This window comes from Lontra canadensis, unplaced genomic scaffold, assembly GCF_010015895.1.
Source record: "Lontra canadensis isolate GAN:19392208 unplaced genomic scaffold, GSC_riverotter_1.0 scaffold137, whole genome shotgun sequence".
Lineage (NCBI taxonomy): Eukaryota > Metazoa > Chordata > Mammalia > Carnivora > Mustelidae > Lontra > Lontra canadensis.
Window position 1 is genome coordinate 3,520,377 of NW_022631131.1, and position 27,802 is coordinate 3,548,178.

Genomic DNA, 27,802 nt, shown 5'->3' on the forward strand with positions numbered 1-27,802 from the left:
CTGTAGGCTATAGGTGGCAGATGGCTTAGAATGCCTCAGAGTGGTAAGACCTGATGGATGGGACAGACTACCTGGCTTGAAGGGTGTCATGCTAGCCTGGCAAAGACAGCAGCCTGTCTGCTCCGGGAACTGGCAAGATGGGCCCTTACAGGGCTGGGACAGTTTTTAGTCATAACTCCTAAGTCAAGGTGCCACTGGATATTTCCAGGAACTTTCAGATGTACTTCCCCTACCCCACCACTCCTCTCTGTTTCTACACAATATCTTTAACGTGACATTAGGTGGTGGGTAGGCTCAAAGGACTAGTATTGTAAGGGAACACTGATGTAAATGAGGCCTACTAGTTCTCAGTCCATCCCCCAGACTTGGTGAAATATACATAGACAAATCAGAATTTGCGATTTATAGCCTATCCTAATTGTCTGTCGAGGTAGGCATGTGCCAATGGCTGTGATAGATGGATTATAGATTCAGGAGTTGATATGTGACATGTTAAAGCTTCTCCTTTAAGGGGAAAAAAACCTCCCATAATCTCATCTCCCTTACCCTGTCTCTACTGAATCTGCCAGAAAAGAAGAGATTAGATGGTGGTGTGGCTAGGGCTATATATGTTAGGCCAATAGGGCCCTAATTCTAACCTTGCTTTTGAGACTTGATACAAGTCCTTCTCTGGATCTTAGTTTCCAATCATATTTTTATGTGTCTGTACAATGTGAAATGTGAAGTTGTTGCTCATTTTGTCAGATAAAATATCAGAGTTCCTCCCATGAGCTTGTGGGACTGGGGACTTATATATTCTCTGTACTCCCCTGTGACTCTGGGACACACAACATGAGAGAGTCATGGAGGCTCAAGAAGGGAAGGAGAGAGGAGCGCCTGGCTGGCTGTCTCAGTCAGTAAAGCATGTGGCTGTTGGTCTTGGGATCATGAATTCGAGCCCAACATTGAGTACAGAGATTAAAGAAACATAAATGAAAATAATTTTTTTTTTAAAAAGGAGAGATAATTTGGCTCTCGCCATGAGTGAGCATTTTAACTTTCACATAACTTAAAGAGCTGGAATGGTTAAAAGCATGGACACTAGACCCAAGCTACATGGGTTTAATTCTGGCTCCACCACTTACTAGTTTTGTGACCTTGGGACAATAACTTTGCTGGGTCTCAGTTGTACTAACTGTTAAATGAAGATAATAATAGTACCTGCTTACCAGGTCTTGTGAGGATTAAATGTGTTGATACAGGTAAATCACTGCCATTGTTGCAGTGGTCCCTGAGATGAATATGGAGTCCTTTCTTGTTGCAACTCATGATCCAGGCCCTGGAAAGGAAATACAAACACAACATTCTCTCTACTTTCTGATCCTTTGAGAGCAAAAATTCCTTTTAAGAAAATTTTAGATGTCAGTGCCTGCCGTAGCAGTACATTCATGTATTGACTTTCCCAATAGATGTTATCTAAAGACAATCACCGCACTTTGGAAAGCCATTAATGTCAGAGACGCCATGTTCGGTCCTGATAGGGTAGTATATGTGTCAGTCATCTGTCTACAGGAGTCCCCAAGGACTTGTTGCTACAATAGCCCATAATCACTCTAAGGATCAGACCAGCAATTTGCATTTTTAAAAGTCCCTAACTACCTATTCTCACAATAGACAGTCCCTGTACTCCAGAAGCTCCAGATGGGATCGCTCTCCCTTTAAAGAGGGCATTTGAGCTTCCTTTCTGAGTAAGCCTGGCTTTAGCATTATGAATGAGTTCTCAGAAAGGATTGCAATGGACACATCTTGATTTTCAAGCCCTATTCCCCCATACCCCAAACACACACACACATACACACACACACATACACACATGCACACACGGAATGGACAAACCTGGCCCCATTTTGAGGGTTAGTTTATGTTTCATTTGATGTTCCTCAGGTTTGGTAGTTCCTCAAGGAATTGTTTTGTGTTTCACCTTGCTTCCTCAGGTATGTTTGACTCCATTAGGGAATCACTGTGACCTGCCCTCAGCCTGATCATCCGGTTTGGAGATCTTGCAGGGTAGAATTTCTCTTTAGAGCTCCATTAGACATTGCCTCTGACTAGAGAGATCTGTGTAGGTATGGTGGCTTGGAGACTAATGACTTGGGAGAACCTCAGATAAGTATCAATACTGAACTTCTAGATGAAGTGAAAGCTCTGAGGCTCTGCCTGAGGCATTAAATACAGACTCGGGAATTACCGTGTTTGACAGCCTCTTAAAATTTGCTCAAACTTCTTGAAGTTACAAAACCTGTAGATTTAAAAAAAAAAAAAAAAAAGGCAAACAAAAACTATTGATCATTCCCTTCCCTGCCATTTATTAGGTAAGTAACTTTGGGCTTTCATCTATTTCAGTCTCAGTTTCCTCTTTACAAAACACATTTCCCACTTCAAGATGAAGACCGGAGGATCTCTTGATGTGAAATATTCTTTAATTTCTAGTACTCTGTTATGCTGTGAAGATGTATATTAATGTGTAGCCAGGAAATTATGTTAGGCTGGAGCAGGGGGAGGATAGATTGGGGATGAGGGTGGGTAGGATCTAAAATAGTTGCTACATATAAGGGTGTTATATACTAGGTAGATTACATGTTAGTGATGTGTGAAGTTATTACATAGTAGCAAGATTAGGAATGGGAGTTGTAAAGCATAATTACTGAAAAATGTGTTCATCTCATTTCTTATCCATATTACAGAAAAATAAATGCCACATAGTAGTGATGGTAGTACTGCTACTACTGACGACAGCAAGTGGCCATAGAATTATAATTATTGGAAGTGGAAGATCTTCAAAAGCCCAACCACCCAACCATTGTTTGAATTTCTTCTGTAACACCACTGCCAAATAATCATTTGGTTATGCTTGAAAAAACCCAACTAAAGGGGAGCTCGGTACTTTATGTCCCTTTCATCTATATGAAGTTCTTTCTTACATTTAGCTACAGCCTGTTCCTTTGCATAGACAGGCCAGTTCCTTTTTTAAAATAGTGTTCAAAATTAGCAAAGCAGCTCCTAGTGTTGTGGTGTAAGCTGTGTGGAATTGAATGGAACCAAAATCTTTCCCATGTACTTTGCTTTCAGAGTCTGGCCTCGTCTTAAGAACAAACACAGCAAAGATGAAAATGCTATCCAAAGATAGAAAAGAAACTGGTTTCATAAATAACATTCTTGCTAGCCAAAACTGAAATAAGAAGGATTACAGGAGAAACAGCTCAAACTTCCACCATTTGAAAGTACTCTGTAGAAGGTTGGGGGTCTGCTGTACAGTGTCCCATAAGGCTTTTGGAGCCTGATTATCTCCTGCTTCCCCACCATTGGCTTTGTTGACCCTATACACGGTCGGAATATGTTTTCTTGGGTGCTGTGTGTTTAGATACTAGTTAAAACTCCTTGGGTCCAGAGTTAGGTAGTGCTTATTTCAGGAATCAGTAAAGATAATGTGGACTGAGGTACACAACCAAATCTAAAATCTAAACCAAATCTAAAATCCTAGGATCGGTTTCCCTCTCACCTCACTGAGCAGTCTCCGGCTCACTTTCTATGCGTGCACCTTTGTCATCTCTCTGCCCTAGCTCCAGAGTGTCCATTTCAACTTCCAGGATTGTGCTGCTTTCTGAGTGTTGGGAGGGAAAAAGTGCCTCTGACTCGCAGGTTCTGTGGCATGCAGGGTCTCTGCACTTTCTGCCTCTAACAAAACACTGTCCCTGAACGCAAGCTAAGTGCCCTCGTAGGACTGTGAGCATGATCCCATAGGTAGAGCTGTTCAGCTTCTTCATTTTCCAGGCAGTCATATGTTACACCTTCTTATACTGGATTTTTTTCACCTTTCTCTCTTTCTATAAATGTTCATAGCTCTGTCTTTGCAAATTAGTGTTCACTGGAAGCTTTGCTATTCCATTTACCCTTCTCTTCTCCCTTTAACCTTTCTTCTCCCCAGTCCCAGCCTGAAACCCAAGTAAATTAGCTTCTCACCCCTGGCCCCCAGTTTAAAAAAAAAAAAAAAAAAAAAAAGAACCATACTCCTCCAACAGTGTCTGTTCTTGGATTTGCAGTCAGCAGCCATCTCCAATAACCATCAGGCTGTCAGCTTTGCAGCTCCCCACTACCTCCCACCTCCCCCATCACTCACCAGAGGAAAAAGAGAACCAGAGCAAGAGCTTGAAATATATCATGCAATAGTGTATCATGAATTTGTTGTGAATCACAGCAGTGAAGCAGGTTTATTTATTTCTGAGACCTTAAATCAATACAAAGTAGGTCTCTTAGTTCTGAAGCTGGGATGGAGTGTGAAAAAATGAGCCCATTGTACTCTTAAAACTTTGGGGAAAGGAGATGACAGCTATATAATTCCATTTACCAGGCACTAGGGGCTTTAATGTGAAGGTGACAGGGAGCTCTTTGTGCATTTAGAGCACCATATCTTCTAAATAAAAGATCTGTAGACTTGATAGTGGAGCATAGCTCCAAGTTTAATAATCTCCAAGCATTAGACCGAGCCAATATGTTCCCAAGTCGGAGAGTTCCCCCCCAAACACTCATAAATTAAAAGTGCAAGAACTGCACACGTTGGTAGATTAGGAATGCAAGGACTCCAGTCTTTCCTAGGAGAAAGACAGACCTGGGCTCTGGCTATGCACAGGCTGCTCTGTGAATATGATAAAGACACAGGAAACGAGACTATTTAGAAACCTGGCTTCTGGCTGTTCATCATTCTAGGGAATGTCCCCTGTGCTGGATCCAAATCTAGCTCTGTCCTCTCTCACTGGCCGTCTTCATACATCTAATCAGCTAATGTACACAGTCAGAAGTGTTGAATTATGAAAGGAGAAGCTTTAAGAGCTGGTTAGATTGAACTACAGATTACCATGCCCAAGCATCGAGTTTTTCTGGTTGATTCTTGACTGGTTCCTAATTTTAAAAATGTCTCAGTATCTGGAATTTAAGCCTTTTGAAATAGTATGCACATAAGAGAAATTGAGAAATCAGTGTTATTAAGGAAAAGGACCCACCCAGATTTCATTAACAGCATACAATGCAAATATGAGAAGTGAAGACCATTGGAACATATAATCAAGTTTTGAGTATCTTCATTTTCTGTCTGACCCACTGATAAAATATGCCTTTTCTCAACAGATAAAGCGGGTTTATACAGCTCAGTAGAGCAACCCTAATATAATATGACTTGATATTAGATAGAGTTACTAGCTTAATTCAGGCTCAGGTAAAGAATTTTGAAAGAAAAACCCAGTGTCTGCACTGGGGAATACTAAAGGGATGGGAAAATTGAACCACTCATTTTGCTTAAGAAAGCTGCTACATTTATAACACTAATGTGGAAGTTTTCTTTTGCTTATAGTAGTTCAGTTTGCTGAAAATATAAATCAAAGCTGAGTTTTTATAGAGCACTAAGCGTTAACAGCAGTTCAGATGCATTTACTGTGTGCCAGTTAGGTGTAAAGTTCTGTTCTCGTGCTGTGGGCATACAAAGATGATTCCTGCTCTCATGGAGCTTCACATTTAGCCTTGAAAGACAAGAACAGGCTTTTCATGTGTTCTAAGGGTAAAAAATAAAATCGCTGCCCACCCTATGTAAATAAGAAAACACAAACAAAAAGGCTGCTGGGATGAACAGCTGGTGCTACTCCATGAGAAGCCGGGCCCCAGCGAGCATGGAACTCTTGACTTCACCTCTGGTGGGCCCAGGCGGTCAGTCACACAGCCCTCTACCTTCTACACCAGCCTCATGTCTTCTGTCCTCGTCAGAAACCCACTGGAATTTTTTAAAAATTTTCCATCTTTTGAAAACATCTGCTAGAAGAATGTTATGGAGAATATGTGAAGAATCTTCACAACTCAATTATAAGAAGACAACAGTCATTTTAAAAATGCTTTAATTTGGGGGGCCTGGGTGGCTCCATCAGTTAAGCATCTGGTTCTTGATTTGGGCTCAGGGTCGTGGGATGGAGCCCTATGTTGGGCTCCACACTGAGTGAGGAGTCTGCTCGAGATTCTCTCTCTCCCTCTGCCCCCTGCATGCCAACACTCGCTCACTCTTTCTAAAGTAAATAAATCTTTTAAAAATTAAAAAATGATTATGTACATTGGGGAGGGTATGTGCTATGGTGAGTGCTGTGAAGTGTGTAAACCTGGCCATTCACAGACCTGTACCCCTGGGGCTAAAAATACATTACAAGTTTATAAAAAAATAAAAAGATTTTAAAAATTTAAAAATGGGTTTAATTTAATTTTCTAAAGAAATTTGAACAGACATTTCAGCAAAAAAGATAGGAGGATGGTAAATGAGCACATGAAAGGTTGCTTATCATTAGGGAAATGCAAATTTAAAACCACAATTAGGCACCACTAAAACAAAGGAAAAATAAGTGTTTAATAAAGGAAAATTTTAACTGACAATATTAAGTATTCATGAGAATGCAGAAAAACTGGAACTCTTGTACATATTGGTGGGAATGTGAAATGGAACAGCCACTTTGAAAAAATGTAAACAAGAATGAGATCTTGCTATTTGAAACAACATGGATGGATGTAGAAGATATAATGCTAAGTGAAATAAGCCAGTCAGAGAAAGACAAATACCATATGATTTCACTCATATGTGGAATCTAAAAGCAAAACAAAGGAACAAAGGAAAAAAGACAAAAAACCAGACTCTTATTACAGAGAACAAAATGATGGTTTGTAGAGGGGAGTTTGATGGGGGTGATGGGTGAAATAGGCAAAAAGGGTTAAAAGAAAAATACACTGATCTAGATGAGCCCTGAGTAATACAGGAAATTGCTGAGCCATTATATTGTATACTTGAAGCTGGTATAACATTGTATGTTAATTGTATTCCAATTTAAAAAAAAAGTTTAGCACCTTTTTAAAAAAAAGATTAAATTTTTGTATACAACCTGCAATTCTCTTCCTGGCAGAAATGAAATATACATCCACACCAAAACCTGTCCACAAATGTCAGTAGCAGCTTTATTCATAATATCCCCAAACCAGAGATGACCCACTTACCTAAATGTCCACCAAGAGACAAACAGATGAACAAATTATGGTACTTCCAAAAAATGGAATATGTCACAGTGAAAGGAACTTCTGACACCTATACCAGCATAAATGAATCTCAGATGTATTACTCTAACTGAAACTAGACTCCAAATATTAGGTAGTATATTTATATTTATAGACATCATAGGAAAGGTAAAAGTGTTGAGGCAGAATGCAGGGAAGAAGGGAATTGATTATAAAGGAGATGAGGGAAATTTTTTTTTTCATCCGAGTGTAGTTGTCATACAGTATCATACTGGCTTCAGACATACAACATAAGTGCTTCAGCAGTTGTGTACATGATGAAGTGGTCACCACCATACAGCTAGCTACCACCAGTTATCTTAACAAAGTTGTTACCATATTGGGTTTTTTAAAAAGATTCTATTTTTTTGTCAGGGAGCAAGAGAGCACAAGCAGGGGGAGCAGCAGGCAGAGTGAGAATCAGGCTCTCCCCTGAGCAAGGAGCCCAATGCAGGACTCAATCCCAGGATCCTGGGATCATGACCTGAGGCGAAGGCAGCTGCTTAACTCACTGAGCCACCCAGACACCCACCATATTGTTGACTATATTGCCTATTTTTTACATTGCATTCCCATGACTTATTTTTTTTGTAACTAGAAGTTTGTACCTTTTAATCTCCTTCCCCTATTTTGTTCACCCTCCCCCCTACACACTTCCAATGGTGGCAACCACCATTATGTTTTCGGGGGTCTATTTGTTTTTTTAGATTCTGCATATAAATAAAGCCATATGGTATTTGTCTTTCTCTGATTTATTTCAGTTAGCATAGTATCTTTTATGTCCATCCATGTCATCACAAATGGAAAGATTTTTTATGGCTGAGTAATACTCCATTATACACACACATACACACACATCTTCACTATCCATTCATCTGTTGATAGACACTTAGGTTGCTTCCATACTGTGGCTATCGTACATAATGCTACAATGAACATAGGAGGGCATGTATCTTTTTGAATTAGTGTTTTCATTTTGTTTGGTTAAATAGAAGTGGAATTGCTGGGTCATATGGTAATTCTGTTTTTAATTTTTTTGAGGAACCTCCATACAGTGGCTGGTCCCATTTGTGTTCCCATCACCAGTGCATGATGGTTCCCTTTTCTCTTCCTCCTTGTCCAACATTTGTTATTTCTTTTTTCTTTGTTTGTTTTTGATACTAGCCATTCTGACGGATATGAGGTTGTATCTTACTGTGGTTTTGGTTTGCATTTCCCTGATGATTAGTGATGTTGAGAAACTTGTCATGTGCCTCTTGGCCATCTATATGTCATCTTTGGAAAATTGTCTATTCAGGTCCTATGTCTGTTTTTTAATTGGATCATTCATTTTTTTGATACTGAGTTGCATGTATTCTTTCTATATTTTGAATATTTACCTCTTATTGGATATATCATTTGCAAATACTTCCCATTCATTAGGTTGCCTTTTCATGTTGTTGATGGTTTGATTCACTCTGCAAACCCTTTTTAGTTTGATGAAGTTCCATTGGTTTATTTTTGCTTTTCTTGCCTTTGCTTCTGGAGACCAATCAAAAAAAAAAAATTGCTAAAACTGATGTCAAAAATTTACTGCCTATATTTTCTTCTAAGGGTTTATGCTTTCCAGTCTTACATTTAAGTCTTTAAGCCATTTTGAGTGTACTTTTGTGTATAGTGTAAGAAAATAGTCCAGTTTTATTCTTTTGCATGTAGTTGTCCATTTTTTCCAAAACCATTTATTGAAGAGCCTGTGTTTTCCTTATTGTATATTCTTGTCTCCTTTATTTAAAATTAATTGGCCATATAAGCATGGGTTTATTTCTGAATGCTATATTCTGTTCCATTGATCTGTGTCTGGTTTTGTGCCAATACCATAATCTTTTGAATTACGTATAGCTTTGTAACATAGTTTGAAATCAGGGAGTGTGATACCTCCAGCTTTTTTGTTCTTTCTCAGGAGTGCTTTGGCTAGTTATGTCTTTCATGGTTTCATAGAAATTTTAGGATTATGTATTCTAATTCTGTGAAAAATACCATTTTGATAGGGTACTTTGAAGGGGATTGCATTGACTCTGTAGATTCCATTAGCGATGTGGACATTTTAACAATATTAATTCTTTCAGTCCATGAGTATAGAATATCTGTCCTTTATTTGTGCCTTTTTCAGTTTCTTTCATCAGTGTTTTACAGTTTTCAGAGCACATGTTTTTCACCTCCTTGATTAAATTTAATTCTAGGCATTTTATTCTTTTTGTTGTAAGTGGGATTGTTTTCTTAATTTCTCTTTCTGCTAGTTCATCATTAGTCTATAGAAATACAACAGATTTCTATATATTAATTTTGTATCCTGGAACTTTACTGAATTAATTTATTAGTTCTAATAGTTTTTTTGGGTTTTTTTTGTTTGTTTGTTTTGTTTTGTTTTGTTTTTTAGATTTTATTTATTTGAGAGAGAGAGAAGGAGCAGGGGGAAGGGCAGAGGAGAGGGGAGAATCAGACTTTCTGCTGAGCAGGGAGTCTGATATGAGGCTTGATTCCAGGACTCTGGGATCATGACCTGAGCCAAACAGGCAGACACTTAATGGACTGAGCCATCCAGGTGCCCGAGTTCTAACAGGTTTTTTTGGTGGAGTCTTTGGGGTTTTCTATATAGTATCATGTCATCTGCAAATCATGACAATAAATAGGTATGTTCTTCTTGTCTAAATTGGATGCCTTTTAGTTCTTTTTCTTGTCTGATTGCTGTGGCTAGGACTTCCCGTACTATCTTGAATAAAAGTGATGACAGTGGGCATCCTCATCTTATTTCTGATCTTAGAGGAAAGCTTTTAGCTTTTCACTGTTGAGTGTGATGTTAGGTGTGGTTTTGTCATCTATGCCTTTTATTATGTTGAGGTATGTTCTCTCTATACCCATTTTGTTGAGAGTTTTTTATAAATGGGTATTGATTTTTACTAAACGCTTTTCTGTATTTATTGAGATGACCATATGATTTTTATACTTCCTTTTTTTTTTAATGTGGGGTATTACACTGATTCATTGGCAGATATTGAACCATCCTTGCATCACTGGAATAAATCCCACATGATTATGGTGTATTATCCTTTTAATGTATTGTTGAATTCAGTTTGCTAATCTTTTTTTTTTTTTTGAGGGTTTTTGCATTTATGTTCATCAGGGATATTAGCCTGTAAGTGTGTGTGTGTGTGTGTGTGGGTGTGTGTGTGTGTGGTGCTTTGTGGTTTTGTTATCAGGGTAAAGCTGACCTCATAGAATGAGTTTAGGAGTAATCTTTTCAATTTTTTGTAATAGTTTGAGAAGGATAGGTATTAACTGTTTTTTAAATGTTTGGTAGAATTCACCTGTGAAGCCATCTGGTCCTGGACTTTTGTTTTTGGGGAGTTTTTTTGGTTACTGACTCAATTTCATTAATAGTATTTGGTCTGTTCAGATTTTTTTATTTATTCCTGATTTAGTCTTGGAAGATTGTATGTTTCTAGGAATTTATCCATTTTTTCTAGGTTGTCCCATTTGTTGGCATATAATAATTATTCATTGTAGTCTGTTATGATCCTTTATATTTCTGTTCTATTGGTTTTAACTTCTCTTTCATTTCTGATTTTATTTATTTGGGCCTCTCTCTTTTTTTTCTTATGAGTCTGGCTAAAGGTTTATCAACTTTGTTTTCATTTCTAAGAACCAGCTCTTAGTTTCATTGGTCATTTCTGTTGTCTTTGTAGTCTGTTTCATTTTATTTCCACTCTGATCTTTATTGTTTACTTCTTTCCACTAATCATTGGGCTTTGTTTGTCCTTTTTCTAGTTTATTAGGTTTAACGTTAGGTTGTTATGTGAGTTCTGTTGTTGTTGTTGTTTACTGGAGTAGGCGTACATTGCTATGAACTTACCCCCCTTAGAACTGTTTTTGCTGTATCCTGTAGATTTTGGATTGTTGTGTTTCCATTTTCATTCGTCTCAAGGTATTTTTTTTATTTCCTCTTTGATTTCTTTAGTGACCCATTGGTTGTTTAGTAGTGAGTTTGTTGTTTATCCTCCACATGTTTGTATTTTTTTCCAGTTTTCTTCTTGTAATTGATTTCAAGTATGTACTATTGTGGTCAGAAAAGATGCTTGGTATGATTTCAGTCTTCTTAAATTTATTGGAACTTGTTTTGTGGCCTCACATATGATCTGTCTTGGAGGCTGTTCCATGTGCTTTTGAAATGAATGCGTATTCTGCGGTTTCGAATGGAATATTATACACATACAAACACACACACACATCTCTTAGGTCCATCTGGTGTAATGTGTCATTCAAAACCACTGTTTCTTTGTTGATTTTTCTGTCTGGGTGATTTATCCATTGATATAAGTGAGGTATTAAAGTCCCCTGCTATTGTGTTACTGTCAATTTCTCCTTTTATATTGATTAATATTTGTTTATATATTTAGGTGCCCCTATGTAGTGTGTGTAGATATTTTAAATTGTTATATCCTCTTGTTGGATTGATCCCTTTACCATTATGTAATCCCCTTCTTTGTGTTTTGTTATAGTATTTGTTTTAAAGTCTATCTTGTCTGGTATAAGTATTGCTACCACAGATTTATTTCCATTTGTGTGGGATATCTTTTTCTATCCCTTCACTTTCAGTCTGTGTGTGTCTTTAGATTTGAAGTGAGTCTCTTGTAGGCAGCATATAAGTGGTCTTTTTTTTTTAATCCATCCAGCCAGTCTTTTGATTGGAGCATTTAGTCCATTTATGTTTAAAGTAATTATTGATAGATGTGTACTTATTGCCATTTTATTGATTGTTTTCTGGATATTTTTGTAGATCATCTCTGTTACTCTCTTCTCTTGCTCTCTTGCTTTATGATTTGGTGTCTTCTTTAATGTTATATTGGCATCCCTTTCTCTTTATCTTCTGTGTATCTACTATTGATACTTAGTTTGGGGTTACTATGTGGCTCATATATGACATCCTGTGTATATAAGGCTATTTTAAGTTGATGGTCACTTAAGTTCAAGTGCATTCTAAAAGCACTGCGTTTCCATACCCCAACCCACATTTTATGTTTTTTATGTCATCTTCTATATCTTACTATTTTGTGTACCTTTTTTTTTTTAAAGATTTTATTTATTTATTTGACAGACAGAGATCACAAGTAGGCAGACAGGCAGGCAGAGAGAGAGGAGGAAGCAGGCTCCCTGCAGAGCAGAGAGCCCGACGTGGGGCTCAAACTCAGGACCCCTGGATCATGACCCGAGCCAAAGACAGAGGTTTTAACCCACTGAGCCACCCAGGCACCCCATATATCTTACTGTTTTGTGTATCTTTTGACCTCTATTGTAGGTCTAGATGATTTTTATTACTTTTGTCTTTTAACCTTCATACTAATTATGTAGGTAGTTGATCCAGTACCTTTACCATATTTTTGCCTTTACCAGTTAGATATTTTCCTTTATAATAATTTTAATAATTTTCCTATTTCTAATGATGGCCTTTTCTTTTCCATTTAAAGTCCCTTCAATATTTCTTGTTAAGGCTGGTTTGGTGATGATGAACTCCTTTAGCTCTTGCTTTCTGGGAAACCCCTTATCTCTTCTATTCTGAGTGATAACCTTGCTGGGTGAACTATTCTTGGTTGTAAGTTCTTCCCTTTCAGCACTTTGAATATATCATGCCACTCCCTTCTAGCCTGTAAAGTTTATGCTAAAAAATCAGCTCATGCGTGGATGGAATTAGAGGGTATTATGCTGAGCGAAATAAGTCAATCAGAGAAAGACAATTATCATATGATCTCTCCGATAGGAGGAATTTAAGAGGCAGGGAACGGGGTCGTGGGAGGTAGGGAAGGAAAAAATGAAACAAGATGGGATCGGGAGGGAGACAAACCGTAAGAGACCCAATCTCATGAAACAAACTGAGGGCGGCTGAGAGGGGTGGTGATAGGGATAGGGTAGCTGGGTTATGAACAGTGGAGAGGGTATGTGCTATGGTGAGTGCTGTGAAATGTGTAAGCCTGATGATTCACAGACCTGTACCCCTGGGGCAGATATACGTACATTATATGTTAATTTTTTAAATAAAAATAAAAAATTTTTAAAAATCAGCTCATGGCCTTATGGGGGTCTCCTTGTACGTAATAAATTTTTCTCTTACTTCCCTTAAGATTCCCTCTTTAACTACTGACACTTTGATTATAGTGTGTTATAATCAATATAGTGATGTATAGTATTATGTCTTGGTGTGGATCTCTGTGGGTTCATTTTATTTGGGACTGTGTTTCCTGGACTTGGATGTCTGCTTCCTTCCCCAGGTTAGGGAAATTTTCATCCACTATTTCTTCAAATAGGTTTTCTGTTCCTTTCCTTTTCTCTTTTCCTTCTGGGACCCCTACAATGCAAATGTTAGTATGCTTGCTGTTGTCCTAGAAGTCCCTGAAACTATCCTCATTTTTTCATTCTTTTTTTCTTTTTGCTGTTCTCGTTGTATTGGTTCCACTACTCTTATCTTCCACATTGCTGATCCACTCTTCTGCATTATCTAATCTGCTATTGATTCTCTCTATTATATTTTTCATTTCAGTTATTGTATTCTTCTGATTTGTTCTTTTTTATGTTTTCTCTCTCTTATTGTGTTCTTCCATTTTCTTGAGTTTAGTGAGCATCTTTATGATCAGTACTTTGAACTCTTTATCTGGTAGATTGCTTATCTCCATTTCATTTAGTTCGTTTCCTGAGATTTTCATCTTACTCTTTAATTTGGAATGTGTTCTCATGTCTCCTCATTTTGCTTAACTCTCTGTGTTTATTTTTATGTATTAGGTAGATCACTTTTATCTCCTCATCTTAAGATTGTGTCTTTATGTAGAGACTATCCTTTGGAGCCAGTAGCACAAAACCACCCTGTTCACTCAATCCACGTACCCCCCTGGGGTGTCCCCTGTGGGCTACATGCACCTTCCTGTTGGGGCTGAGCACAGTTAGTGCAGACTTGCTAGTGTGTGAGGCTGGCCCCTCAGGGTTTTGCTCTGGTATTGGGGGGAATGAGGAGTCCACAGGGGAATGCTGGAGTGTGGTGAGTAGTGCTAGCTCAGGAGATGGAGAATGTCAGAACTGTCTCTCTCCGCTACCGGGCTAACTAGGTAGAAGAGGGGATGAAATTGGTGTCTGCTGATGCTTCCTTCCCCGGAGAATATTCCAACAGATCTCTGCCCCTCTAGCACATGCCCTAAAATTAGTCAGTGAATCTCCTTCACGTGTAACTCCCATGCTTTTCAAACTACTGCCTCTACACTGGGATTTGGAGGTAGTAAAATTATGTGAGCCCTTCATGTACATTTTGTTTCCTGCTGCCCTCCTGGACGTAAGCCCTACTAGATTTCAAAGCCAGATGTTATAGGAGCTCTGCTTGCTGCTGCAGATCCCCCTGAACTGAGGAGCTTGGTGTGGGGACTGGACCCCTTATTCCTCAGGGAGGGCCTCTGTAGTTGTAATACCCCTCCCACTGTAGATCACCATGCCATGGGTATGAGTCCTGACTAGACCTATTACTGCCCTGCCCACTCATCTTGATATGGCTTTTTCTTTATATTCTTAGTTGTATAAAATCTCTTCTGTTAGTCTTCAGTTCATTTTCAGAGAGAGTTTTTCTATATGTAGTCGTTGTTCTGGTTTGCTCGTGGGAGGATGTGAACTCTTAATCTTCCTGCACTGCCATCTTGATCCTGCCTCCTAGAGGGAAGCTTTTGAGGTAATCTTGATGGTGGTTATATGAGTGTATATATTTGTCTAAATTCATAAAATTCTACACCTAAGAATGATTTTTCTATATGTAAATTATACCTCAATAAACTATATTTTTTTATAAAAATTTCCATATTTGGAAGCAATTTATTTTCAACACATTCAAGTCTGTAGATCAATGAACAGTTGTTGGATCCCTGAGAGAAGTGATTTCTCTTTGGCAATCAGTTTTCACTCTGGAAGCCTATGCCTTTTCTCATACGTTTGACAGGCAAACAGTCATGTGGCTCTTCTCTACCCCCATTACATTAAAAATGCATTTCTGTTCCTCACACAGTCCACCTTCAAATCCTTGTCATCCTTCTGCATCTAACTCATGACTCTGTTTGCCCCACTCCTCAGTAAGCAGAGGTCTTCCAGTGGCCTATTATCTCAGTGGTATATCTTCTCCCATCACTGTCCCTTTCTTTACTCCCAGTTTACCCATCAGCAGACCCAATCACTTCATAAACTGCTGTGTGTGGAGAGGGTTTTGGTCTTACAGTGGATGGTCTTGAATCCAGTTTGGGCTCAGGTTGGAGGCTTTCCTCTCCTGTGCCAGCAGTAGTTCACTGTGCCCCTTCTGTGTCCCCAACCCTAGACTACCAGCTGCCAACCAGCACTTCAGTTTGCCAGTGACAAGTGGCAATGAAGAGGGGAGAGGGAGTTGTAACCCTGAGTCTGCATATCAAGAGGCTGTGTTTTGGGAACCCCCAAACGTTCTTGGTTGCATAGGCTCCAGTTCTGTCTCCCTAGAGATTTAATTCCATTCACCCTTGGATATATTCCTGGAGAAACATTTACACAGTAATATGTGCTGCACCACTTAAAATTGTTAATTGGAGATTGAATTACTTGTCAGCTTTTAAAAATGTAGTCCTCTCAGGTCAGGGAGGAGGGTGTTAGCAGCATGAGTAAATGAGCTATTGCATTTTTTTCTCTCCCTTCCTCTTTTCTCCCCCCTCCCTTTTCCTCTCTCATTCTTCCTCCTTTCTTTTGTCCCTATTTTACCAATTTTTTCCTGCTTCCACTTATTTTTTTCCCCTCTCTCTTTCTGCCTTAGCCAAACCTTTATCCATAACCTGACAGATCCCACAGTGACTTTAATATCTAGAATCATGAACGAAGTCCAGTAATAATGATTGCCCGGGAAACGTACAAAACCCCGCCTTTCATCCTCTTGAGGATGGAAATATCCTAATGAGAGGTAGGATTGCAGCAAGGACTCAGTTTGTGTAGCCTAAATTCTTAGATGCAAGAGGAATTTTATACTTCCTGCCTGTTTAAATAGAAGCTTGCCCTGACCCAAGAACTGTTTAAAGGGGGAAAGATTGGCTAAAGGGGGAAAAGCAGCAGTAGATTTCATTTTTTATTCCACCGATATGCATCATTATTTTTCACATCTTCAGCACACGATTGCAAATATTTGCCTGTAAGTCTAAAGGCCCCCAACCTAATGTGTCTATCAGGACAAAGGCAGTTTTTCTTAAAAAATTGAGCTAAGTTGCATCTATGAAACTTGGAAATCTCCATGCCTGTGCTGACAAATATCCTGACAAGTAAATACTATACTCATTCAGTATTACACAGTGATTTCATTTGCACAAAACCTCACAATGCTCTGCCACTTCAGTCAAACGTCTGGAGCACTGGGGAAAGGAAGAACGTGTTTATCTTGATCTCCAAAAAGGGATTTAAGGGAGAGAGCAGGCGGTATATTAGCCTGTTTTCATTGCCTGTCAGCTGTGGTAAACCTGAGCTGTCTGCGGTGTCTCTAGATAAGCAGCAACAGCAGCAGCGGCCTTAGCATGTATGTATGACTGCGTTCATTTGTACTTCTTATATATCTCGAAATTTCTAGAGGCCGTGTTGCATCTTCGGTGGAGCCTTTAACAATTGTGTCTCTGCTAATTGCTGGCTTTTATGTGGGGGCCTTAATTCTCAGGTCTGCCCCCCGCAATGACTGGAGAGCTGGAGGAGGCTTACGTTTATATCGAGTGGATGAAGATCCTCTTTCCCCTCCAAGTCAGCCCTTGCTCAGTTTCTGTGCGTGTGGGCACTCTTTAGCGGACGACCCTGAGGGGCTGCCTCCTCCTAATCTTTTATGGTTCTGCATCTCCACCTAAACCTGGGGAGCAACAAAGTGGGGCCTCGGGACGACCCCTCTTGGAGCGGCTCCTGTGTTTAAATATGGTTACTGATGCTTGATGGGAAGATAAAAAGTTTGCACCACGCAGTAGGAAATGTGAGACAAGTAATTTGGGAAAGCGGGAAATGGCCAGCAACTGGATTTGTATAGCTATGTATATGTCACGGCTGAAAAACTGACAAAGCTCTCCTCCTTCATGAAAATACTAAGTCAGTGAGGTTCGTTTACCCCCCATTTTTCTGTGAAAGGTTGGTAGGGCAATACTGAAGAATAAAACAGTGGTCCTGCCTCTGTGGGCTCTTCTCTTTGCCTTCCTAGATGCCGATCAGGGTTTGCATAACTGCTCCGGCGTGATCATTTCAGAGTTAGGCAGAATGGATTTGGTCCTCGCCCAGATTCTGCTTCTTTGGTTGGAGCTTTTGTGGTGAAGTATTCTAAAATCATTAAAACCACTTGAGTCAGCAACGACCCCTGTAAATCAGGAGCTATTGTGTGCACCCTCATTCTGCCGGTGCGTGCTCCAGACATACGGTCACTGAAGATGAACTGGAGGCTCCTGCTTTCTCTTCACCGGCTGGAAAGTAGCTATGATTATTAGCATTTGTTTGTGATTACTGAAGCAGGTTTCATTTCTGCGTGTCCTTCTCTCCCCTCCCCTACCCCCTAAGATAAGGCCAGTCACAGAGAGCCATTTGGAGACTCTATTAGTCTAGCCTATAATTTTTCCTTTAATTTCCAAAGTAAATGAATTTTCTCACATGACAAACATTTCTTTAGTCCAGAAATAGTGTCCTTGGTCGTGGTAAGCCCTGGTGAGGTTTTTTTCTGAATCCAGTGTACAAACACTACCTTTTCAGAGCAACGCCAACACGTCAGAAGCTGAGTTTTGCTTGTAAGGGGAAGATGTCCTAGGTGATTAAACTCTTGCTCCCTCCAAGTTTGTCTCCCGTTAATTTATAGGAGTATGGAGTGGAATGGGCAAGTGGCAGAGCCTCCGAGGGTAGCGCCAGTCCTGGATGCCGGAAATGAGGGACAAAGATGTGTGAGGAAGATGTATTTGAATAGCCAAGCAGCTCTTGGTCTACTTTGGTCCCTTTGCCAAGATTGGTCCTTCTTCCGTCCATCATTCATTTTGGAAGGGTGTGAGGTTCTAAGCAAGTGGACATTAATAAAGTACTAGAAATAGTGTTTCCAACGAAAGAAAACCATCTTTCTGAGTAGGAAGCAGCCCCAGCTCTCTCCTAGGCGGCAAGGAGTTCCTGGCTCCTGACACAGATTGTGAACATCAGATATTCAGGGTCAGTGCAGTGTCTCCTTTTTATTTCTATTCCCCCTTTCCAATTTTATTTTAATAATTAAAAATACTGCTGATCACACTGAATGACTTCTGGCAGAGAGGCAGTCTGTCCCAGAAGGACCAGTTGTGGGCCATCGGGTTTATGACGTCCATAAAACCAGAGCCAGATTGGAGCATGGCCTCCCTGAGTGACAGGGGTTTTGCTTCCACCAGGGTCCCCCCATCAACTGACTGCTTTGGGCATTTGTTTTGGGTTGTTTTTTTGTTCTGTTTTGTTTCCTGATGCATGTGTGACTATACATGTGTGCACACATTTAAAGATATAAATGAAACAGGTATGTAATGCCCTCTGCCTGTTAGAAAGACTAAAGCCATCAAAATAACAAACGGCGTGTATTTGCTAGAATGTCAAAGTTATGAGTTTATTTTGTAATGATGTGCTCCTGCCTTCATGAGGTAAACTGGCCGTGGCGGAGGTGTTATTAGTAATATGGACTCAGTGGAGCAGAAAGCCGAGTGACCGAGAGATCAGTGTATCAGTCAGAGAGAGGGCAAATGGAAAGAGACAGCAGGAGAATGAGAAAGGAGCCACGGTGCCTGGGCTGAGATTAAAGACAGACTGAGAGGAGGAGGGGGAGCCCAGTGGTCACATTCAGTCTCCCCTGTTCCTGGGGCTCCTTCAGAGGAGTTGCCGGCGTGTCGCTCAGCTCAGGGCTGTCTGCAAAGACTGGTTCTCTGCACTTCCTCACCAAGGAAAGCAGTTTTGCTCTCCATATTCCTTTACGAAGAGTCTCTTCCTCCCTGCCTCGCTGAAGTTAAGAGGAGCGGAGGCCAGCTGGGTCACACTGAGGTGATGACTTTGGTCGCCAACTTCCTGATCCTTTGCAGGTACTTGATGTCGGGGCTGACCCGGCACGGGGGGAACATCTCAAAGCTCCTATCAGGAAGGGGCAAGATGGGAATATACAGGTAGAGTTTGCTGGCCTTCCCTTTATTAGATTCTTCCCAGAGACTGAAAATGAATAAAAGCTACTAAGGAAGCAAATTTGTGTTGTGGTTATTTTCTGAAGGAGGAGGGGAGAGGAAAGAGAAAAGGTAAAACAGTAAGCGCTCCACAACTGCTTCGAGCTCTCCAGGGCTACCCCAGATGACTGGCAATTACTCCACACTCAGCAGTTTGCAATAGTCAGTGATCAGGCTGTCCGGCTTCCATTGCTGGGTCAGAAAACCTCCCTCCCTAAAAGAAATTATTAACCAGTCTTCTAGGGAAAAAGAAACCCTACAATTTCTAAGTCCACGAATATTTTTTCTTCCTATTTTTTTCTCCTTCTTAAAAGGAAACTTTGTGATTTCCAGTTGCATGTGCCTTTCAACCTCACATGGGTTAAACTCCTCCAGGGATACACCAGGGATGGAGGCCCTCTGTATTTCCGGGAACCTTGGGAGAGAAGGACAGAGGAGAGGCAGGCTTGGGTATAAATCACTGTGCTCCACCCAGCACACAAAGACGACTTTAGACTCCAGGGTTCATGTATGGATGAGTTGCTTCAGGATTTTGCCAGCCTTAGGACTTGTGTGTGGGGACCAGCTTTAAAAATCAAATGTAAGGGGGGAAAGTAATCCTTTAAAAATATTAGGGACCCAAACCTCACAGCATTTAAGTGAGACTTGTCACTAAAGATTGTCGGAAGACAGGCACGTTTCCTCTCTGTATATGTGCAGCAGTTCGCCAGCCTGCAGATGTGGGGGTAGCCCGCCCTTCCGGGTCACAGCCTCTGCCCCCACCACAGTTCTAGCTGACTTGAAGTATGCTAACACCTGTCTGTGGCAGCTAGTTGAGAGAGGGAGAGGCTTGCTGATTTTTGAATTGCAACAGTATTATGTTTAAAAAAAAAAAAAAAAAAGCCTTTTTTACTTTTTCAGCTTTCTTTTTAAGACAAAGGTCCAGACAGTCCCTCCGAACAACACATAGAGGCTGGATGGAATTTGTGTCTCATAGAGGAAAGAACCCATTTTAGTGAGAGTCACAAAATAGACTTTGCCTTTATTTCTGTCAAGACAAATGTCTTTTCTCCTGCTTGTCTCTCCAGGTCCTCGGGAGGGAAGTATACACCTCCAATAACCAACTCGGGGGCATCCAGATTATGCACAACAATGGGGTGACCCACAACATCGTTTGCGATGACTTTGAAGGGGTTTTCACTGTCCTGCACTGGCTGTCTTACATGCCCAAGGTGAGCCCTTCCCATCCAGCAGACAGAGCCTCCAGAACCCGACCTTCCTACCACAGCTCACACGGCCTCTGTGTTTGGGGTCTCTTCTTTATGGTGGAGAAACTGTTTCATGAAATACTCCTCTGGAAGTTACAGGTTTCTTTTTCTTGCAGCCATCTTTGGGCTTCTACCTTTAAATTGCCTTTGGAGTTCATCGGTTAGGTCCCTTTCTGATGTTTTCCCCAGTCAGAAGCCTTCATGGTCTATCTGGGCTCAGATCACTGTGGGTTTTTTTCTTCGTAATAGCCATCCATCCCCCAGGAAGCTTCCCATAAAGTGTGGGTACATGGAAATCAAGAAGTAGGAACATACCGGGTTTTTTTGCCAGACTCCTACGTGAGACTTGAGACCTGCCCATGTTCTCAGGGGTTGGCTGGGGCGGACGGATATGATTCTGTTTCTGGTCCCTACTGTCTTTGTAACGATCATGGCTAAGTTGGGACCTTGGGCCTGCTATTCACTAATTGCTGTGCTCTTTCCTCCCAACCACCTTTTAGAATGTGCGCAGTTCAGTTCCTCTCTTGAACTCCAAGGATCCTATAGATAGAATCATCGAGTTTGTTCCTACGAAGGCCCCATATGATCCTCGATGGATGCTAGCAGGCCGACCTCACCCAAGTAGGTATATATTGGTGGGTCCATTAGTACCCTGGCCCTCAGGCTGTCAGTCTTCCATTTAATCACTAACCAATTCCTGCACGATAGTACGTGACAAGTACATGAGACATATCTTTAAAACAGCTCTCTGAAGATCAAGGTGGAAAATCCTTAAAGAACAAATGAGAACCAAATGAAATAGATATATAAGTCAGTCACTGAGGCACATGCAGGGCAGTCACTAATATATTTCTTCTGTTAATTCTGTTATTAAAGCACTTATTACTGGGACGCCTGGGTGGCTCAGTTGGTTAGGCGGCTGCCTTCGGCTCAGGTCATGGTCCCAGAGTCCTGGGATCGAGTCCCACATCGGGCTCCTTGCTCAGCAGGGAGCCTGCTTCTCGCTCTACCTCTGCCTGCCACTCTATCTGCCTGTGCTCACTCTCACGCTCTCTCTCTCTCTGACAAAAAAATAAATAAAATCTTTAAAAAAAAAAAAAAAAGCACTTATTACTTAATGGGTTCAAAGACTTTAAAACAGTTAAATCTAAGCAGTAAACGCATAGAATCTTTGACCGTCTAGTCTCTGTAAACAGAGATTAATCAGATCAGTTTTAGAAAAGATATTTGACCCTCCAGTGTGGAACATGACTACACTTTTCGCAGCAAGCTATTTCCAAGCATCCACCCTGCATGTACCCTTCTTTTCTTATGATATCGGTGAAAGTACTGGTACTTGCTTTAGTTATTAATGTAAGGTTACCTTATAAGATCATTATTCATTAAGAGATTGTCCAGAACTCTTAAATTTATAAATAGATCGAGTAAGAACAAACCCTCCCCCCATGTTCATCTAATGTATCAATCTGTCTTATGGCTGATTTTACCTATCTTTAAAACAAAAACACAACAGAAAAAAAGTAGGGGCTCCAGGTAAGGTGAATGTACATTCTTGTTTGTCGGTCTATTAGGCTGGATTTAACAAATCTTACTTACCAGGTGGTTCTTTTGTGAAGCTCCAAATCCCCCTGCTACATTTTGAATCTATTTTTTTCAGGGTTTTTGAGAGGGTGTTTGTTCTTTTTTGCTTGTTTATTGCAACTCTATCAAAGAAAGTGAGTGCAGAAGATAATTCACTAAATTTAAGAGTCACTGTGATTTTTTTTTTTTTTTAAGATTTTATTTATTTGTCAGAGAGAGAGCAAGAGTGAGAGAGTGAGCGAGCACAAGCAACAGGGAGCGGCAGGCAGAGGGGGAAGCGGGCTCCCTGCTCAGGGACTGGATCCCAGGACCCTGGGATCCTGACCTGAGCCAAAGGCAGATGCTTAACCTTGAGGCACCCAGGCATCCCAAGAGTCACTGATTTTGTTGAAAGAAAAAAGAAGTCTGCATAAGGAAGACTTAAACCTTTGTCTGTACCCACTCTGAGCTAGGTGGGGCTGCAAAGCACTTCCATATACATTATCTTATTGGGTTTACTACTTCTCAGAGATAAAAAGAGATTACCACTTTACAAGCTCAGAGAAGTTAAGTGATTTGTGCAAGGTCACACAGCTATTACTTAGGAATTGGGGCTTAATCTATAGCACAACTACAGATAGTACAGAAAAATCACCAGAGGAATTTTAATTTAAAATTTTACCTGTTGTCTTTGATGCCTTTTCTTGTTGCTCTTAATAAAACTAGTTTTTCTACCCAGAAAAATCACCATAATCCCTATCTATCATTTGTATGCCATGATTACAATAAGAACTATGATCATAAGATACCTGTCAGCCTTAAAATCCAGGACTTTTCTAGGAGAATTCAGAACAAGACTCTGTGAGTCTTCTCCTGGGAATCATGGTAGGGGGTTGGGGGTATATCTTAGCTGGCTTCTGAGTTCTACATCTGAACTGAACACAACCTGCTCTTTGGGGGTTGGGGGATGAAATCTACCTATACCAGCCATGGCCCACCAGTGAGTCCCCTCCCCCAACTGACACACAAGGCAGGAAGGTTTTTGTTTTGTTCTTTTTTTAATTTTTAAATTTTTTAATTTTTCTTTTTTAAAGATTTATTTATTTGACAGAGATCACAAGTAGGAAGAGAGGCAGGCAGAGAGAGAGGAGGAAGCAGGCTCCCTGCCAAGCAGAAAGCCCGATGCAGGGCTCCATCCCAGGACCCTGAAATCATGATCTGAGCCAAAGGCAGAGGCTTAACCCACTGAGCCACCCAGGCGCCCCAAGCCAGAAGGGTTTTTAAAGAAGAAAGTCTTTCCATTTTAATGAATTCTGTTGTTCCAAATCATTGTTATTGAAGTAAGAATCATAAAATGACCCAAGCATATGAGGGTTAAGATTTCAGTATCCTGATCCACTTAGAAGTTTGATTTAGAACCTTCATCAGAATGTGAGCCCTCTTTCATGGGGTGAACAGATGTGTGTGTATGTAGGTGGGCATTATCCCGGCCATTATTAATGAGATCCGCAGCATAAAATGAAATTTGTGATAAACTAAGTTTTCTGGTTTTTTGGATAATATTTTTTCATCGACTCCCTAGCAATTCATCCTGTTGTCTCTGCAGCTAACATTCGCTCCCAAATCGAGTGACTTCAGATTTTAATTTAGTGGAAGCGTTAAAGAAAGCAGATGATTCCCTGTGATAAGTTAAAGCAGATATCTTCTAGGTGAAAAGTTAAAGTCATTTATTAGAGGAGATAGTGCTGTGATATTCTTCAAACTGACGCCCAACACGAGACCAGAATCTAAACGATCAGCTTTGGGCTCGCGATAGAGAGATAATTTTGAAATGGATGATCACATTTTACACTGGGGCCATAGAGGCAAGGAATGTAGAACACAGTAATTACAAATTTAGTCTTGATAAAACACTCTCCATCCTGTTTAAGTCAGCAGAGGTTAGCTTGCTCGGATCTCCACTTTTAATTGGTTTTGGACTTGGGTTTTTAGGGGGCGAGGGCCATGTTCAAATTAGAAGGATCACTGAGGAACCGTGGGCTGAGGGGCAAGCTAGGAAACAGTTATTTGCAGAAGCTTTTATGGGGCCTTGGTCAAACACGGATACCTGTGGAACAAAAGTTTTTTCTTAACCTAAGATGTCGAAAGTTATGTGTCTTGCCAATGAAGGAAATTCTGTGTTCAGGAGAGGTTAATGACATTAGGTGTGTGCATCTTAACCATTATATTTTTGCTATGTGTCAAGAGTATATGGGCATGGCCCTTTCTTATAGGAAGATTATACTTTTTCAGCTGTAAGTAAAGTGGATGTATCTTTCTGCTTTTCTAGCAGAGGAGCCAAGTCCCTTTTCTTTTCTGCAAATTTGGGTCCTTATCTGATCATTAATAGTTATCATTGGCTGTCTTCAGCTTTCCATTTAAAAAAGTCAGTGGAACCAAACAAAATTGTAAGCTAAGTTTTAAAATAGAAATAGACATTTTGAAAACACTTTAATGACTTGGCTGCCTTTTGACAAATGTTTGTAGTGTTTTGAAAAAAGCAAAGTTATTTATTTAAAAACATGCAAACTCTCTGCTAGCTGAACCCCATCGTTTAACAATAAATGATGCTTTTGCTGATAAATGATTCTTTTTATGCAGACTAGCAAATGAAATAGGAGATGATGTCTGAAGGCAGATGAGCATTCAGCTGCCTAACGCCTGCATCTATTATAATATGGTTAAAAACAACAGCAAACTCCCCAAAACAATCCCCCACATCCAACCTCAGATTTGCCAGTTCCAGTGCATTTTCAATAGATTGATGGTCTTTATTCTCTCTTTGTTCTCTTTCTTTCTCTTCTGTAGCCCAGAAAGGTCAGTGGTTGAGTGGATTTTTTGACTACGGATCTTTCTCGGAAATCATGCAACCCTGGGCCCAGACTGTGGTGGTTGGCAGAGCCAGGTAAGAGCTCTTCTGTTTTGGAAGCTCTTCTTCCTCCCAACTAAAAACAAGAAAGGAACAGGCCATGACTATAGAGATTTGGGGCGGCAGGTAGTTTTGGGGTTTTTTTGGTGGTGGTGGTGGTGGTGGTCGTCGTTTTTTTTCGCTTTTGTTTTTGTTTTTAACCAATAATGTTCTCTTTGTCTAAACTTCCTAAGAATATTGGATTATAGTCATGCCCAAGGCAGCATAACTGGAGCACTGGTTCCCAATAGTCATTTACTGTGTCACTTCAGCGAGGCATATGATCTGAAGTCTGGTTTTGACATTTCCTTTTTACAACACTGAAAGAAAAGCTCTTCGAGGGCTGTAAAGCCCAAATACAATAGCCATAGCCCACTAGTGACCTTCCCCTTCCCCAAAGACCATTTTCTTTCCAAGGAAGGTGACAAATGAATCAGACTCATCTACCTTGCCATGTAACCCAAAGATCTATGTAACCTAAAAGAAGTTCCTTCCTGGCATCAAGATTATTTAAGTATAGCAAATGCACATGATACTGGCTTATCATCAGATTTGAATTGCAAAGAAAAAAGTTTACCTGAAACAGAAATGAGTAAAATAAACTGGAATAGATTTGCCAGACTACCTATATTTTTCAAATGGGAAATTGAAGTTTCTATTAAATTTTAATACCCACTCTAAGAAGTGCTTCACTCAACAGCCAGCTCTGCACGAAATAATCTGTAGCACTCGCTGTAACGAGCACCTGCCAAGGCTGATCTTAATCTCCTTCTGCACTGCAGAGACATGCTGCCCTAGGGACCCACATCTGGAGCTCACCTTCCTCTCAGGGGCAATCAGTTTTCCTTATCTTGGTGAAAAGTGGCACCTGCTCAAGATTCTCAAACATGCCGCATTGGGTTGAGATTTAGATTCTAGCCTTGAAAATAATTCTAGGCTTTGTGGTTCTCTCAGTACAGCAGGTCAGCATGTCTCATGCTGCCAATGACAAGGAGCCATCAGATGGCAAATCCAACAGACAGGATCTTCCACTGTGACTCTGAGTAAGAGTCAGGCCTGGAGTCAGCCCAGACCGAAACTCACAGGGGCTTGCTCCCGTTTTCTCTCGCATCTCAGGTCTTCTACCCTCACCACAGGCTTCTGGGGCTTCTGGGGCCCAGGAGAACTATTTTTTGTGCCTGGTAAAATTCCTACTGGGAGTGGGGGATGGGGGATGCACTAGGGAGAGAGCCCTCCTACCCAGGATCTATCGGTTTGTTATGGGGGGCCCTGACATCACACTCAGACCAACTTTTTTGAAAATTTGTGTGTTATCTATGCGGCTTCAGTCTTTCTGTCTGTTAAAAATGTGACAGATTTTAAGCCTCCGAAAGCGAAACCTTTGTTAAGGTCTTTAAGATCCTCCCACGGGAAACAAGAGAATAATGCTTTACACTTACGACTGGAAGAAAAGGGATTGTTCTGTGAGCAAGATGAGTCAAGCTTGGCTTTAGTTAGCTCTGCCATTGTTTATTGCAACACTCACTCTGACTTCTTCCTTTCTTTCCATCTGATGAGTTCTGGGCTTCTTACTCCAAACACATACACATGCTCACAAGTATATAAAACACAAATGGAGCTAGCTTCTTTCAAAAGCAATGGCATTTCGAGAAATAAATATAAATGTATTCTTCTGGGATTGTTACTGTAAGTGCTGCCAAAACTCATCTTTGGTATGTATGTTTGGAATATGTGTGCTATTGGCTGTAAATTGTCTTTTATTATTCCATGGCACCTTGTCCAGGGACACACTATAAAACAAGATGTAGCATCTTCATGTGCTGGCCTGATAAAATTTATATGAAGTATAATAGAAAACAGAAGTTGTTCTGAGCTGTTTTCAAGTTCAATAAATAACTGTAATACTCGGATAAAGATGTTCTTTATTAGGTCACATGGGCCCTAATATATAAGTTATAAGTTACCGATTTAGGTTGGCTTTTGCAATTACAAGTTTCCAGTTGGATTGTTAATCATTGTGAACAGAAATATTTCTAAACCCTCCTGTGTACCTCCTGCTCGTTGTCTGGTTGTCTAGAGGGCTTTTGATTCTGATTCAGTGCAGGCAAGTGACAAGGGGGTGGGTGGTCCCCACTCAGGCCCCTGTCAGGCCTCTTGTGATGACAAGAATACATTTCCAGTAGCCAGTGTGACAACCAAAGACCATCCTTCATGGAAAAGTTTGTTATGGAGATTCTGGGGGAATGAGAGACTATAACCCATCCCAGCCTCGGCCCCAAGGAATGCAGCTGAGAAAGTGAAGAGTGAATCACATTTGCCAGAGTAAGGACTCACCCTGTACCTGCAGCTACTGCCGCCCCTCCCCCCACTTTCACCCTCCCTCCCGTTCTTCCTCCTGATTTTTACCAGGAAATCTTTTTGAGGACCAAGCTGAGAGGGGATCGTGCACCATCTGTGCAGCAGAGGCTTTGAGCTCCTGAAGAGTTTTTTAAATTAACATTTGTTGGCGATTAAATGCATACTTTCAATACAGATCACCTATTTCACCAAGAGTAATGACTGCAAGTTATCCCTGTGCTACTGCTCTTTTCCAGTGAAAGAGAAAGTTGAGGGCTTATTTAACCACCTCTGTACTCTTGGCATGTATTTTTCATCATCTCCATAACACACCTACACAACCCCTCCCCCAAAAATACTCTGGA

The 27,802-nt window shown here is 40.6% G+C and overlaps 1 protein-coding gene across 2 annotated transcripts in view; it reads left to right on the plus strand.

Annotated features, from left to right (window-relative positions):
• ACACA (acetyl-CoA carboxylase alpha) overlaps window positions 1–27,802 on the plus strand; it is a 202,836-nt gene that overhangs the window by 140,248 nt on the left and 34,786 nt on the right. For both annotated transcript variants that reach the window (XM_032843244.1, XM_032843243.1), the window contains exons 41-43: window positions 20,414–20,557; window positions 21,094–21,214; window positions 25,001–25,097. In XM_032843244.1, coding sequence (XP_032699135.1) covers window positions 20,414–20,557; window positions 21,094–21,214; window positions 25,001–25,097 — 362 coding nt within the window. The remainder of the gene's footprint in view (window positions 1–20,413; window positions 20,558–21,093; window positions 21,215–25,000; window positions 25,098–27,802) is intronic.